The sequence below is a fragment of the Podarcis bocagei genome (genome assembly GCF_964188305.1).
Source record: "Podarcis bocagei genome assembly, chromosome: 17".
Lineage (NCBI taxonomy): Eukaryota > Metazoa > Chordata > Lepidosauria > Squamata > Lacertidae > Podarcis > Podarcis bocagei.
Genome location: NC_138143.1, coordinates 2,464,748 through 2,480,734, shown reverse-complemented (window position 1 = coordinate 2,480,734; position 15,987 = coordinate 2,464,748). Strand labels below are relative to the sequence as shown.

The following is a 15,987-nucleotide window of genomic DNA, read 5'->3' as shown; positions in this document are numbered from 1 at the left end:
TTTGCAGGAATGGGACCAGAGAAGAAAGACTTAGACGTTGGAGCAAAATTCCAGGCATATTATTTGGCAGAGGGGAAAAAGTGCCTTCCTGTATTTGCCCTTTTCCCGTGGCTCTACAAAATGTGCTTCATGTTCATGAGAGACAATGTGCAGACTATTTCTCTGGAGTATTGGAACTTTTCCCATACTGCTGCCATGATCAGCACAGAAGGAATGTTGGCTGGGGGAGGGGGGAGGGGTAGAGCTTGACTGCCTTCTAGAAAGTGTGGAAACAAGGGAGTGTAGGAAGGTGAGTTCATGTGTGGCTGGTCCAGCAAAACATTTCACCTCGTGTCCTCCTGCCCCCTTACAGAGCCCCATATACCAGGAACTCACTGTGTGCATCCCCAAAGCCGCGTCAAGAACAGCTTGCCCAAAGTCATCTACCCCAGCCAAGAGCATGATAGTACTGGCTCCACGGTGGCCACCTGCTTAAGTCAAGGCAGCTTGGCATTCTGCGACATCAATGAGCTCATCCTGGAAGACCTGAAGGAAGAGGAGGCTGGCGAGAGCAGCAATTAACCCCCTGGATGTCTGGAGCGGGAATGGAAGGGAGATGAATGCCAGGTTGCAAACTAGTGAGCATGGCTGGGAAGGGGGTCTTTTTTCTTCTTCAAGCTGAACAGTTCTAATGATGCACATGAATTCCCCATTGATCATTTCTGGGCTTCTCTTTGGCTCTGCGCTTTGTCTTATCTTCTCAGTGTGGCTTTTCTTTGCTTTTGTTGTCAGTCTTATTTCTTTTCTGGAGAGCTGATCTTCTAGATGTATCTTAGCCATAGATTTAAACTGGTTTTAATAGTCATTTTCTCTCCTCAATTCTCACCACCCTGACCCACTACAATTCCTAGGATCCTTTGGGGAAACTAGTAAAGAAGGCTAGTACTGTGTGGATGTGTTCCATCTTATGTCCAATCAGCCCTCCTTGACATCTTCCATTGGAGCCAGTTATCTGTGGAACTTGACGATGTCCTAACTTCCAGTGGTTAAACTGACCTTAAAAGAACCAAGAGGCTTTTCAAAGATAACACTTCTGTCTGTTCATCATGATCTTTTTACCAGCTCTTTGAACTTTCATATGCAGTTGGCATGAGAGGATCATGTTTGTGTGTTCTGGTGGGAAAACTACTACTGGTCTTGTCAGTAGTTTCCATTAGCTCAGAGGTGGCTAACCTGTAGCACTATTGTTCCATCAGCTCCAGCAACATTGAAAATAACCATGGCTGATGGGAGTTGTAGTTCAGCAGTAGCTCAGAATGAGGTCCCCATTCCTGTATCAGGTGGAGTCATGATTAGGAAGAATACATGCTGCTTCAAGCTCTAGCAAAACTCTCCAAACCCAGCAAGACATGGAGGAGGCCAAGTTTCTTTTTATCATGTTGCTGCAGCTTTAGGAACTAAAGTGTAGGTGGGGGCACAACAATAGATTTGGATGGCACTCCTATCTTTGGTATGGTAAGGCAAAAGTGCATAAAGGGTTTACAAATCATGGGATAAGGGGTGCTCTATTTGAAGTCTGGGACAGAAACAAGAATTTGTTGGAAAGGAAAACACCGTGGTGGGTGTCACCAATTGATATGTTAACAGTTAAAAAACTGAACATAGAAGGGAGAGGGGCCACTTATGAGGAGATTCTGATGAAGGCTGAAAAAGGTTGGAAATTGAAGCCTTATGATTGTATTGCTGGAAAATTGACAGGATGGTTGCAATACCATCAAGTCAATGATGTTTTTAAAGAGGACAAAAAATTAGGATTTGAAGACAAAAAATTGAAATTTCAAATAGACATTATAGAAAGTAAGTCTAAACTACTTTCAAAAATGTATAATCTCCTATTAGAATGGAATACAAAAGACGAACTTATAAAAGAGGCTATGATAAAATGGGCTATTGATCTAGGACACAACATAGACTATGATGTATGGGCCAAACTCTGGAATGAGAGTATAAAATTCACCGCTTGTTCTGTCTTAAAAGAGAATGTTATGAAGATGGTCTATCGTTGGTATCTTACTCCCACCAAATTGGCAAAAATGTACAGAACTAGTAGTAAAACTTGCTGGAAATGCAAGGAAAAGGATGGCGACTTCTTTCATATGTGGTGATCATGTAATAAATTAAAAGAGTTCTGGGAATCGATTTATAACGAGTCAAAAAAGATGTTTAAGTATAGCTTTCCCAAAAAGCCGGAAGAATTCTTGCTAGGTTTGGTGGGAGAAGATATTAAGAAGACTGATCAAAGATTATATTTGTATGCAACAACAGCAGCTAGAGTTCTGATAGCTCAAAAGTGGAAGCAACAGGAGATGCCGACAATAGGAGAATGGCAGATAATGCTGGTTGAATACGCTGAGATGGCTAAATTGACACACAGAATTCGCAATCAGGAGGAGACAAAGTACCAAAAAGAATGGTGTAAATTTTTGATCTATATAAGTGAGAACTGTACAAATTTGAAAACTTTGGCAGGATTGAAGTAAATCTTATGTCATGTTGTAATATCTAATCAAAGAAACTGTGAACTATAGAATATAATAGGAAAACTGATGGAAGGGAAGGACGGAAGTCAACAACTCTACGGAGCATAAAGTAGGATATATGTAATAAGATTTGATGTTTTACTGGTGTTGGTGGGTGTTGGTGGGTGATCTTAAATCTCAATAAAAATTATTTATATAAAAGGAACTAAAGTGTAGGTGGCTGAGATTGAAAATTTCCATACTGTACTAGTAAGGTGTCTTTCCTCAGGGAGGTTGCAGAAAGAATGGGAACATTGCAGCTTGACCTTTCAAGCAATGCTCTCTGCCTCCTAGAGCTTGTGTGGCTAGAAATAAAAAGGGTCAGGGATGGAGAAGTTGGAGGAACCTTGTTGGGGTAGCTGTGCTCTGTTAACAGTCCTGTTCAGAGAACCCAGTTCCCTTCCCATTGAGCATGTAGAAAAGGCAGTTTTATGCGAATCTTTCTTAATTGTTATAAAAACTGTATTGTTGTAAACCACTTGGGGAAACTTTTTTAGGGCTGAAAGGCAATATAGCAATGTTTTACCAAATAAGGTAATCTGTGCAGGATTTGTGATATTAGCATTGATCTTGGAAAAACAAATCAGTACAGGGTGCTGTATCTTAATCTCCAATTTGAAAGGTTTCAGATCTATCTACAACACTCTGTCTCATGTTTATGGGCAAATGTTTTCTACCATGTATGTAGATATTATTTCTTGCCCTGGTGCATTAAAAAAGTGGGCGCAATTAAAATTATGTTTTCTCCCCCACCATTGAAATGTTGCCTGGTTTCTACAGTTCAAAGGGCCAGCAACCTGTATAAAAATGATCAAAAGACTGGTCTGTGAATTGTTTCTGGGATAGCTCAGTCAGTAGAACATCAGACTCTTAATCTCAGGGTCGTGGGTTCGAGCCCCATGCTGGCCAAAAGATTCCTGCATTGCAGGGGGTTGGGCTAGATGACCCTCATGGTCCCTCCCAACTCTGCAATTCTAAAAAAAAGACTGGTCTGTGCTGGGAAGACCCACATGGGACAGTGCCCAGAAGCACAGTCCTTTAATCACAGACTACATAAACACTCACCCATTTGTAGCACAATTTCCCCCCCCCCCCATAACAAAAAGTTTTTCTCAATGTTTAACATGTTGCTCTCAGTCTGTATCCTGCCATCTACAAGGATGGGTGTAGTTATTTGATATGTGCTTGAACACTCTGACCCTCTATTGGGTTATCCACACCTTTTCCTTCCTCCATGTGCCCCAGATGAATGGAGGGAGTGATGATTGTGATCTTGGTAAATAGCCACCCATATATCTGTGTGTGGATCAAGAAGAAAAAACAAGTACTCGGTCATCATTGATTCTAGAATAAAATGTCATGGCAGCAGATCATTTTTAAAAACCCCTGTTTCTAAACTTTCTTAGAAGTAGGACAGTAGCTCAGCACTAGAGGACATGCTTTGGATGTCAAAGGTCCCAAATTCAATTTGTGGCATTTCCAATAAGAAGAGTCAGGTGATGTGCAAGATCCTTACCTTTGACCCATGGGAGCCACTGCTAAACACTAGTCAACTGAAGAGGTACAAAATGAGAAAGTATAGACAAGGGCCTGGATGCACACAGTTCAGACAGGGACCAAAGAAACTTAAATCCATACTCATTTCCTCCAAATCCCTTTCTGAAAATGTGATTGACATTTTAACCACATTTTACATGCATATGTGTGCTGCAGCTGAGGTTATCTGATGGCAGCAGGGGAATGTATGTGCAGCCCCAGCAGCCAGCTCAGGAGGGAGCTGTATCTCTAGCACCTGCTTGCGCACATCATCCAGCTAGGAATAAGCTGCAGAAGCGAGGAGTCACACACAGATGGCTCAGCCCTTGGAGGAGTGAAGATCTACAAGTGGTACCTTGGTTCTCAAACTTAATCCGTTCCGTAAGTCAGTTCCAACACCAAAGCGTTCCAAAACCAAGGTGTGCTTTCCCATAGAAAGTAATGCAAAATGGATTAATCAATTCCAGACTTTTAAAAACAACCCCTAGCAGAGCAATTTAACGTGAATTTTACTATATAACGAGACCACGGATCCATCAAATGAAAGCAATAAACAGTGTACTGCAGTCACACAATCAGTAGCTGAACTGGGTTCCACACAGTCACAAAAACAAAACAAAAAGCCACAAAAATGCAAAATAAGTACCGAAAACAGACAGACCTCAGTGTAGCACTCTGTAAGGAGACAATGAGACCACTTCAGAGCAATTATGGAATAACTGCATTCAGAAGAACTGAAGTCTCAGGTTGTTTGGAGTCTTAAATTCCTGTGTGTTCATGTAGGGATACAATAGAAGAAGCAGCATTGCAAAGCGGGGGGTGGGGTGGTGGTGGTTGTATTTTAAAAAAATACACCACAAGAGTCACTCAAAGGCCCTGAAAAGGCAGCCTTAGTCTTCTGAAGAGGGAGGATCTATGGTATGCTTTACACTAAACAGCAAGCTCTAAATTTAACATCAACGAAAGGCAAAATATACACGGAAAACAAAGCAACACAAACCCTTAAACCTCCTGCAAAATAAAACGACCCCTTTGTCTGGTAAGAAAAGGCTTTGGTGAAAGAGTCTCATTCTGTGCAAGGGGGAGGGGGAAGCAACCCCGGAAAAAACGAGGGTGAGGAAGAGGAGAAAGTACGCAAACATTTTCAAGAGGGGAGGGAATCCATACAGTGACCCACAGTCCCAGGGCCTTGGATGGGCAGCAGGCTGCCAAGATCTGGCTGGGGTGGAGGGGAATCAGGCTGGGAGATTGGGCAAGGAGATCAAGCGCAGGCGGAGGAGCCAAGAAAGAATCCGCCAGCGTGTTTGGGAGTTTGCAGGATGGAAGGATGGATAAAAGCGGGTTACTGAACTCAACTGGAAGTCGTGCCAGACATTTGGCTTCCAAACGTCTTCGAAAACCGGAACATTCACTTCCGGTTTTCAATCATTCGGGGGCCTGAACGTTCGAGTTTCAAGGCGTTCGGCTTCCAAGGTTCCACTGTGTCCAGGAGGCTGGGTTTGTGTGCCTTATCAAAGGACATTCACAACCTGGAAGAACTCTGCTAGTAGTCAAAAAAAGTATACCCAACCAATCCGAAAGAACTAATAGACTTGCATACTTTATTTTTAGGGCAGATTGTGGACTTCTTTGCCAGAAAATTTCAAATTTAAGTGAACAAAATAGGTTTATGCAAAATAAATACATTTGTCTTCATTTATGGGATTTGTATAATATATTGTGAGTTCTAATTAATGCCTAATTATTGTTGTATTTTGCTGTTTCCTTTACATTGAAATGAATGTAAGTTATGTAGCTTACATAAACAGTTGTCAGTTACACAAGTTATGCACCTTAAGCTGAATAATGGACAGCAAGATAAATAACATAATATTTGGCAGAAACAGAACTGTAGTGGAACAGAAACAGTGCTGGTTGTGTCAAATCCAGACTGGAGTGGAAATCATGGCTTTCTTTCACCGCTAGCTCTACTGTGCCTCAGGTTTCCATCTCTGATAAAAGGATGAGGAGGCCCGTTCCTTAAGCCTTTTCCAATCAGAATAGATCACCAGGAACTGTGTTAACTCTAGAGTTTATAGCATGAATGGGAAGCCTCTTGTCAGGACTTTACCATCAGGCCCAGCTCCTCACTTTCTCGCTCTGCCACCTTCACATAGCAATTGGGCATATAGTGGTACCTCGGGTTACATACGCTTCAGGTTACAGACTCCGCTAACCCAGAAATAGTACCTTGGGTTAAGAACTTTGCTTCAGGATGAGAACAGAAATCACGTAGCAGTGGCGCAGCGGCAGTGGGAGGCCCCATTAGTTAAAGTGGTGCTTCAGGTTAAGAACAGTTTCAGGCTAAGAACGGACCTCCAGAACAAATTAAGTTCTTAACCAGAGGTACCACTGTATACAAATGTCCGTTTTTTAACGCTGATTCAGAACAAATGGCAATTTGGGTTTTTTTGTGATTTCCGTTTGCACAGACTCGGCAGTAGAGCGTGGGTTTTTGCAGGGAAAGCATTAGGGCAACCAAAAACGAAAAAGTGCTTGGACACAGACCTTTAAAGTACACACTTGTGCCAAGAAACACGGCACAGAATTCTGGATGAGCCCAGAGTCTGCTACAGCAGTGCTAATGACGCTTCTGTTGGGATTATGAAAGTGGCAATCCTTAAATGGCTGCAGTGTTGTTTTCTACCACAGGGTGTTTCAGCCTCTGCAAGAGTAACCAGTTCCACAATGTGGGGAGGGAGGAGTATACAGCAGCATGGAACAAACCACATAATCCTGGATAGTTAAGAAATCATAGTTTGAACACACTGTCATTTGCAAAGTTTGCACACAGCAACAAACTGTGCTTCTAATTAGGGGAACTGAAGTTTTTTATTTCCTTTTTTGGCATGTGATGGGGAGAATGCAACCCCCAAGGCTTCACATGTCACAACAAACTGGGTTGTTACACCTGGATTGTAGAGAGTGAAGATGATGCAGTCCTATACACCTCCACTCATTGACTCATGTGTGGCTTACTCCCAGGTATGTAAGTATAAAACTGCAGATTTAAAACATGTGTCGTCAGATTTAAAACATGTGTTTCTAGATGAGTGCTTGCAGGCCGTTCAGGTACCAAAGGTTTCTGGCAACAAGCTGTTTTGTTTACAGTATTTGTTTTTAACTTCACTGGATTTCCTCCAAAATCGATAAATCCAAATTTAATGAGGTGGAAAGTTCAGGCTAGCATTTTGATGCCACTTATGTGGACACTGTGAAAAACATGTAGGTGTAAGGAGGCCCCACCTAGAAGCACCCACTGAAAATAACAAACACCTCCCCCCCATATGCTAATTCTCTCTTCAGTTTTGCTGAACACCCTCTTCGCTTTTTGATTTCCAATTTTTTTAAAGGTGCTGACTGTTAATTGTTTAAGGTGCTGCATGTACATTTAAAACATCATTTGGCACCTTCTTTAATTATTTTCAGTTATTTTTTAAAGGGAAAAATGTTCTTTTAAAATCTGGACAACTGCTCAGGGAATGCCACAAGCCCCCCCCCCCCTTAGCATAGTGCACCCACAGTTTCTACAGGTCACTGGCACTAGAAGGAGCTTGCTTTGAGAAGGAGGCTGTACGTCTGACTGAGAACATGGCAAGTGAGCTTTCAGAGCTCAGTGACTCCTGTTTTTAAATATCTAGACCTGCCCTTGGTATGTATCCTTTCTTACTCCCAGGTACAGAAATCAGGTGTCTTGTGGCGACCGGATCATCATGACCACCTTGCGGAGTGAGTAGGCACCGCCACGAAACTCTGCCCAGTAGACCCCGTCCTGATAACGGCTTCGGTAGTGCCCTCCTTTGTACCAGACACCATTAAGGTTGGAGTGGGCACACATATTGTACCACCAACCACCTTTCTGGAAGTGGGCACAGTTGCCTGTAGGAAAAGAAGAGGGGTGGGGAATAGATAATTTATCATCAAACCATGGGCATGGCCAGGATTATTATTTTTTTTTGGGGGGGGCAGAACCTCAGCTATGTATTTCTATTGATTTTTTTGGGGGGGGGCAGCTGTGCCCATGAATCAAATCCTGAAATCAGATGCTGTTAGAATAGAGTTGGGGAATTTCCAGCTTCTGTCAGCTCCAGGCAGCATGGTTAGTGGAGAGGGAGGATGAGAGAGGTCATCCAGCAACATAAGGATGGCCACACGTTCCCCACCCCTGCAGAATTTGGCAACCAGGTTGCTCACTGGGACAAGATGGTTTGAGCATATTACACCAATCCTGTCCTGATTGCACTGTCTGCTAATTAGTTTCCAGGTCGAATTCAAAGTGCTGCTTTTGAGCTAGAAAGTCTTAAATGGCTCAGAACCACAATACTTCCAGGACCACATCTCTCCATATGAACTGACTCAAACCATGCAATCATCATCTGAGGCTCTTCTTAGTGTGTCTCCGTGAGAGGTCTGGACTTCATAGGTGGATTCCATACAGTGCTATTAAGGGTTCTGCCCTTTGTTAGCCAGGTGTCTGCTTAATACTTGGGAGCTAGCATAAGCAGACAAAGTTCTCTTGATGGCTGGGAATCTCTCTCCAGCTTTAGAATGCAGCATCCATCAGTCTAGGAAGGTGGCACCCTCCAGCTGGTGGGATCAGAAGAGAAACAGTTTAGAGCCAGTTTTGCAGTTCTGAATACTGTGGGCAAATGAGACAGAGTTTGGAGCTGTGAGCTAAAGCTCCTTGGAGTGCAGAATATCATGCTCTCGGAATCTGATACAAGAGAAACAGGTCTAATAGCTACTGTAGGAATAATGATTTGCTTCCACAACCGCTTTGCTTGGATACTATATTTTTTGCCTACCTCTTCTCTATACTTTCAGACACAGCGGCTGAGTGCCCAGGCGGGCACATCTGGGGGTCGGGGCATGGAGGGTGACATGAGGAGGATGCAGCAGGGCAGGCAGGCACCCTTCCAATCAGTCCAGATCGATGATAAAAAAGGATAAAAGTGATAAAAAGATAAGGAACAAACAACACCTTCCTCCCCAGCTCTTGGTGTCCTCTTTTAGCCATCTCCCTTCTGCATCCTTACCTGAATAAGCATCATGGTCATGGTCGAGGGTGCTGAACTGTCGGCCATTATGCCAGGAGAGGGAATCACCAGCGTTGCCTTGATAGCGCCCCAGTCGCAACCGGTAGAAATCATTCTCAGGTTCTAGGGCAAAGGTGCTGTATTCTGCGTATGCCTGTCGCCCACTCCAGTCTTCCATGGTAACCCTCAGCACGTACGAGCCCTGGCGAGTCAGCCAGTGAATGAACTCGAGACCCAGCCAGTGTTCTCCTTCCAAGTTCCCAAAACCATTCTGAAGGTGGAGCAGGGCAGGGGGAAACACAGCAAGTAAGATGTTAGCAGGTGGGCACTGGCTGTAGGGGAACAGTTGGTGCTAGCCATAGGGTAGAAGAGTGAGCTAATACTCCTACTTCCTTCCCAGACCACTTTGGGGCCTGTGGCACACTTAGCTCTCTTGCAGAGATATGTGGGATCCTTTTGCAGCAGGAAATCAGCAAAGCATACATACACCATGCTAGCTCAATGCCCAAAGTCAGCTGCCATGTGTGGTGATGACCCGAGTCCAGAAGCAAGACATGAGAGTCAGAGGCTGCAGAGTCTCCCGCTAAGAAACGAGATTCTGTGCAGGGCTCTGACTCTGCTACTGGAGAAATCTAGGAAGCTTTCACCCCTTAATACAGAGGTCTCCTGATAAGAGCATTCTATGGTCCACTTTGCCAGCAGGTCCCCGAAAGATCACATATTTTTATCTTAAGACTAGACAGACAGACAGACACACACACACACACACTGCAAGAATGGGATTGCCATGTGACTGAACAAACATGGCTGCCCTCATTATCACATCTATTTGGGCCTTAGCTCATGTTTTCAGTCCATTACTTAATGTGTTTTTGCCTCCATCTGACTAAGTGGACATATCACAGCAGGTGGCAGAGTAACCCTTGCTTTGTGTCAAGACCAGATTCATAGGTGTGCTGCTGCAAACCTTTTGCATATCAGGAATTCCTATCCCCAAGTATTTCCTACAAATTCAACTTGGGGCAACTAAACTGAAGGCTGAATATCCCTGAACCTGGCCTCTGGTATCACCTATCACCTGTGACTCTGATTTCAGCCTATAAGTCCCAGCTCCACCATGAGCCTCCAGATCTCTGACTCTAACCCCAAGTGACCCTCTGCATCCCATAGGTCCCCCTTTTCCCCCTGCCCAGCTTTCCTCACAAGCTTGGACCCCTTCATTTCCTTGCTCTCCCCTTCATGTGGCACCTGGAGCCACATCCTCAACACACCTTGTAGTGCTGCCAGGTGATAAAGAAGTTGACCGACCCATCCTGCCGCCGCTGGATGACAGTCCAACCACCCCCATCATACTCCTGGTCACACCAGGTCTGGATGATTCCCCGGGCACCAGTTGGTTGTAGCATGGTGATGCCACTGGTCTGCCCATTCTGTTGAGCTGCTTGACAGTCACGCCATGGCCCTGTGCCAGGAAGAGAAAAACTAATGAACAGGGACCGAATCATAGAATCATAGAATCATAGAATCATAGAGTTGGAAGAGACCACAAGGGCCATCGAGTCCAACCCCCTGCCAAGCAGGAAACACCATCAGAGCACTCCTGACATGGTTGTCAAGCCTCTGCTTAAAGACCTCCAAAAAAGGAGACTCCACCACACTCCTTGGCAGCAAATTCCACTGTCAAACAGCTCTTACTGTCAGGAAGTTCTTCCTAATGTTTAGGTGGAATCTTCTTTCTTGTAGTTTGGATCCATTGCTCCGTGTCCGCTTCTCTGGAGCAGCAGAAAACAACCTTTCTCCCTCCTCTATGTGACATCCTTTTATATATTTGAACATGGCTATCATATCACCCCTTAACCTCCTCTTCTCCAGGCTAAACATGCCCAGCTCCCTTAGCCGTTCCTCATAAGGCATCGTTTCCAGGCCTTTGACCATTTTGGTTGCCCTCCTCTGGACACGTTCCAGTTTGTCAGTGTCCTTCTTGAATTGTGGTGCCCAGAACTGGACACAGTACTCTAGGTGAGGTCTGACCAGAGCAGAATACAGTGGCACTATTACTTCCCTTGATCTAGATGCTATACTCCTATTGATGCAGCCCAGAATTGCATTGGCTTTTTTAGCTGCCGCGTCACACTGTTGGCTCATGTCAAGTTTATGGTCAACCAAGACTCCTAGATCCTTTTCACATGTACTGCTCTCAAGCCAGGTGTCACCCATCTTGTATTTGTGCCTCTCATTTTTTTCCCCCAAGTGCAATACTTTACATTTCTCCCTGTTAAAATTCATCTTGTTTGTTTTTGCCCAGTTCTCTAATCTGTCAAGGTCGTTTTGAAGTGTGATCCTGTCCTCTGGGGTGTTAGCCACCCCTCCCAGTTTGGTGTCATCTGCAAATTTGATCAGGATGCCCTTGAGTCCATCATCCATGTCGTTGATAAAGATGTTGAATAAGACAGAACCCTGTGGCACCCCACTAGTCACTCTTCTCCAGGATGAAGAGGAACCATTGATGAGCACCCTTTGGGTTCGGTCAGTCAGCCAGTTACAAATCCACTGAGTGGTAGCATAGTCAAGACCGCATGTTACCAGCTTCTTTACAAGAATATCATGGGGCACCTTGTCAAATGCCTTGCTGAAATCAAGGTAGGCTACATCCACTGCGTTCCCTTCATCTACCAGGCTTGTAATTCTGTCAAAAAACGAGATCAGGTTAGTCTGACATGACTTATTTTTCAGAAATCCGTGCTGACTATTGGTGATCACAGCATTCCTTTCTAGGTGCTCACAGACTGTTTGCTTAATGATCTGCTCCAGAATCTTCCCTGGTATTGATGTCAGACTGACTGGGCGATAATTATTTGGGTCCTCTCTTTCCCCCTTTTTGAAAATAGGGACAACATTTGCCCTCCTCCAGTCTGCCGGGACTTCGCCTGTTCTCCAGGAATTCTCAAAGATGACTGCCAGTGGTTCTGAGATCACATCTGCCAGTTCTTTTAATACTCTTGGATGCAGTTCATCTGGCCCTGGAGACTTGAATACATCTAAACTAGCCAAGTATTCTTGTACTATCTCCTTAGTTATTCTGGGCTGTGTTTCCTTTGCTGAATCATTTGCTCCAAAATCTTCAGGTCGGGCATTGTTGTCTTTATCGGAGAAGACTGAGGCAAAGAAGGCATTGAGGAGTTCAGCCCTTTCTGTGTCCCCTGTTTGCATTTCACCATCTTCTCCTCTGAGTGACCCCACTGTTTCTTTGTTCTTCCTTTTGCTACGAACATACCCATAAAAGCCTTTTTTGATGCTTTTAACCTCTCTAGCCAGCCTGAGTTCATTCTGTGCTTTAGCTTTTCTGACTTTGTGTCTACACGTGCTGGCTATTTGTTTGAATTCCTCTTTGGTGGTTTCCCCCCTTTTCCATTTTTTGTACACATCCTTTTTTAATCTTAACTCAGTTAAAAGTTCTTTAGATAGCCACCCTGGCTTCTTTAAGCACCTTCCATGTTTCCGTCTCATTGGTATTGCCTGACGTTGTGCTTTTACTATCTCCCTCTTAACAAACTCCCAGCCATCATGAACTCCCTTTACTTTTAGTATTACTGTCCATGGGATCTCACCCAGCACTTCCCTAAGTTTTATGAAGTCGGCTTTCTTAAAGTCAAGAAATTGAGTCCTAGTATGCTTGGCTGCTCCTTTCCGCTGTATAGTAAACTTCAGAAGAGCATGATCACTCGCGCCTAATGATTAACACTGTGTGATGAACAAGATAAAGGTAAAGGGACCACTGACCGTTAGGTCCAGTCGCAAATGACTCTGAGGTTGCGGCGCTCATCTCGCTTTATTGGCCAAGGGAGCCGGCGTACAGCTTCCAGGTCATGTGGCCAGCATGACTAAGCTGCTTCTGGCGAACCAGAGCAGTGCACAGAAATGCTGTTTACCTTCCCGCCGGAGCAGCACCTATTTATTTACTTGCACTTTGACGTGCTTTTGAACTGCTAGGTTGGCAGGAGTTGGGACCGAGCAACGGGAGCTCATCCCATTGCAGGGATTCGAACCGCCGTCCTTCTGATCGGCAAGCCCTAGGCTCAGTGGTTTAGACCACAGCACCACCCGCATGTTCACCCGTGATGAACAAAGTAGGGGCAGCTAATTACAGGGGCTAGTTTGGAGGTTATCATTGAGTTCTGTAGCACAGATAGGGTGATGCCCTGTCTCACTTGGATGGCCTTTTTGGGTATTTCCAGATGGGATCTGTGCTTCTCATGCATGCAAGTTTTTTTTCCAGTGTCCACACAACAGTGTTGGCATAAAAATGCCACCCCATATGTAAAAAGGAAAAGGAAAAACCTATTGCCAGAAATCCATTTGTGATATCACAACACTGAGCTCCTATTTAGAAGCACTCTCTGTCAGAGCTAATCTACCTCACATGTTTATTGTAACATAAAACATTTCATAAAGGATAAGAGAAACAAAGCAGGGGAAATGCACATTTTATTGGCCAAATTTGGGTTGGTGAAGGGCTGTGTAAGTTTTTGAGTTTCATAGAATTCTTCATCAGGCAAATGCCTCAGGGGTCTTCCAAACACCAGTGGGAAAATAAAAGCTTTCTTCATGAGCTTACCTGAGGTATATTATTATATATTAGTAGAAGATATATTAGTAGAATCTCAGGCGCTTCATTTAGTAAGTGTACATGAGAGCATTGCAAGGCTCCTATGCAGGTCCCAGTTATTTAAATGCACACCACAAGTCCCAACAGATTTGTGCCTCCAGCATTAGTCGGCCACAGGCCATAGGAAGGTAAGACCCAGGGGCAGGCATACTGTGATATACATACCTTTTGGTTTTGCCCACCAGTAAGAGATACAACTGCCTCTATCTATCTGGCTTGCAGTAGCTAATGGTATGTGTAGGAATAACGGGTGATGACAGGAGGCTGGATGCAGGTGACCTGTGCACAGGCAAGCTGCCAGCTAGCTCTGCCGAAGCTCCTTTTATTGGCACAATATGCAAAACCAGACAGATACATTTTGGACTGTGACCTTTACACATCTTCCAGTCCTGAGATCGAAGGGTGGTACAGGTTATTCTGGCACCTGTTTCCCCTTGCACAATGTTTAATCGAAAGAGACAAAGGTCACAGACAGGGCATGGCAGACTACTAAGAGAGCAAAAGGTTAGATAGAGGGCATGATGTTCAGACAGCTGTGGTTTGACTGCGGGCGGAAATGTGCTCCACACCCAGCGATCATTCCTTCAGTATGCAAATTTATGACAATAAATCAGTGGCCCTCCACTAGCAATTGCTCCTTGAAGTTCACTCAAATGCCAGTACTAGGCCAGGGGACTGGAGGATCCCAAATTAAGAAGGCGGTGGTTTTGCTTGTGTATGCCACACCAGTCCTCCTTGGCTCTTGGCTGCAGATGCCTCAGGGAAGGAGCAGGAGTTCCCCATGACATAAATGGGAGGAAAGCGGAGAAATGAGATACCATTCACAGGCTACCCTATCATGGAGTGTATAGCTTGTCACATTTCCCAAAGGAAAATAGGTACTTTGGATTTGTTTCAGATGTTAGACCATCGGAATAACCATCAACTGAGTAATTGTTAGGTTGATGGTTTGCTAAGAGCCCAGGATGATCAGTTAAATGTTTTGTCAGGGACAGCAGATAGCAATGGAATAATCACAGTGGTAGCTAGCAGTCGCTTGCCTGTTTTAAGAAGGTAATGCCAGCAAAATTTGGGGTGCTAACACTCCAAAGATATTTGGGGGGTCAGATAAACAGAAGCACTTGCCATTTGAGTTTTGGGGAGACATTAGACCTACAGCCCCTGCAGGTACAAAAGTAGCATAATAGAGAGAAAGCTGGCAAAAACGTGTCTGCCTGACCTCTTGGGTTCTCTGTGCAGGGAGCTCTTATAGAGAGGAACGTTAATCCACTATCCACAGGAGTGGTTTTACCATCTCATTGGTTCTTTGTGTGAACTAGGCTTCATGGCGGCAGAGGTTGGTGCTGTTGGCATTTGCCCTGCACAGCCTCTGCCCTGCTGCTTCCTAATAGACTTGCTCTCTCTTTCTGACCTGTGGATTTGGTGGGCACGACAGCAGGTAGCTGAAGAGTACCGCCCTGTGGCACTGCCGCCTTGTGTGGCCGGTCTCGCTGGACGTCATTGACGGCATCAAAATGGACCCTGCTCTCATTGGCGATGCTTGCAGGGTTGTGAGGCACCACTGGCACCAAGGGGGGCTGTGGAGAGAAAGGAGAAATAACTCACCCTAAAAACAGGAGAACTAAAAGAGTATAGTTCGAGTGTAGCATCATTTAGTTCAAGGGCAGCAGGGTTTAGAGCATGTTCAAGTGGCTCTTAAAGGCACAGGAGCACAACCAGAAAATAAGGTGGCAGTTCTAAGTGTGATAAATATGCTTTCAGGAAACCCAAAAGCTAGACTAGGACCGACTGTATTTTGTCCTAACTCCACTAGAGCCATTTTTTAAAATTAACAACATTTATAGACCACTTAATCCTATTTTTTAATCAAGAAAATTTCGACAGCTGAGGTTAACTAAAATATTTATCAAAAATGCTGATGAAATCAGCAAACTTTAAAAACAAGTAGATATAACAAAATTATAAAAATATAGACAAAATCTAAAGAATTTTTAAAAACATACATAATAAAAGTACATAATAGAAGTCTTGGTAGGCCTACCAAAAGGAAAGCCATTTCTATCAGGCAATCAGAAGCATTGCAGTGATGGTGCCTGCTTGTTGTTAACAGGCAGGGAGTTTTGCAGCATGAGCAATGCTGCCACGTTAAAAG

The 15,987-nt window shown here is 44.4% G+C and overlaps 2 protein-coding genes across 6 annotated transcripts in view; one reads left to right on the top strand and one right to left on the bottom strand.

Annotated features, from left to right (window-relative positions):
• Window positions 1-3,309, top strand: part of SHFL (shiftless antiviral inhibitor of ribosomal frameshifting) — a 42,271-nt gene extending 38,962 nt beyond the window's left edge. For 3 of the 4 annotated variants that reach the window (XR_014003586.1, XR_014003587.1, XR_014003588.1), the window contains 2 exons: window positions 353-1,447; window positions 2,736-3,309. Coding sequence is in view for 1 of the 4 variants with exons in the window: in XM_081177456.1 (XP_081033582.1) it covers window positions 353-561 (209 nt within the window). In the remaining 3 variants the exon portion in view is untranslated. Of the gene's footprint in view, window positions 1-352 lie in introns of all 4 variants that reach the window. The other variant, XM_081177456.1, reaches the window with a different exon arrangement.
• Window positions 3,310-4,585: 1,276 nt separating this feature from the next.
• Window positions 4,586-15,987, bottom strand: part of LOC308577314 (angiopoietin-related protein 2-like) — a 31,822-nt gene continuing 20,420 nt past the window's right edge. For both annotated transcript variants that reach the window (XM_081177408.1, XM_081177407.1), the window contains exons 3-6: window positions 15,247-15,412; window positions 10,441-10,631; window positions 9,170-9,440; window positions 4,586-8,012 (exon numbers count right to left, since the gene is read on the bottom strand). In XM_081177408.1, the coding sequence (XP_081033534.1) occupies window positions 7,819-8,012; window positions 9,170-9,440; window positions 10,441-10,631; window positions 15,247-15,412 (822 nt within the window). In that variant the 3' untranslated portion in view covers window positions 4,586-7,818. The remainder of the gene's footprint in view (window positions 8,013-9,169; window positions 9,441-10,440; window positions 10,632-15,246; window positions 15,413-15,987) is intronic.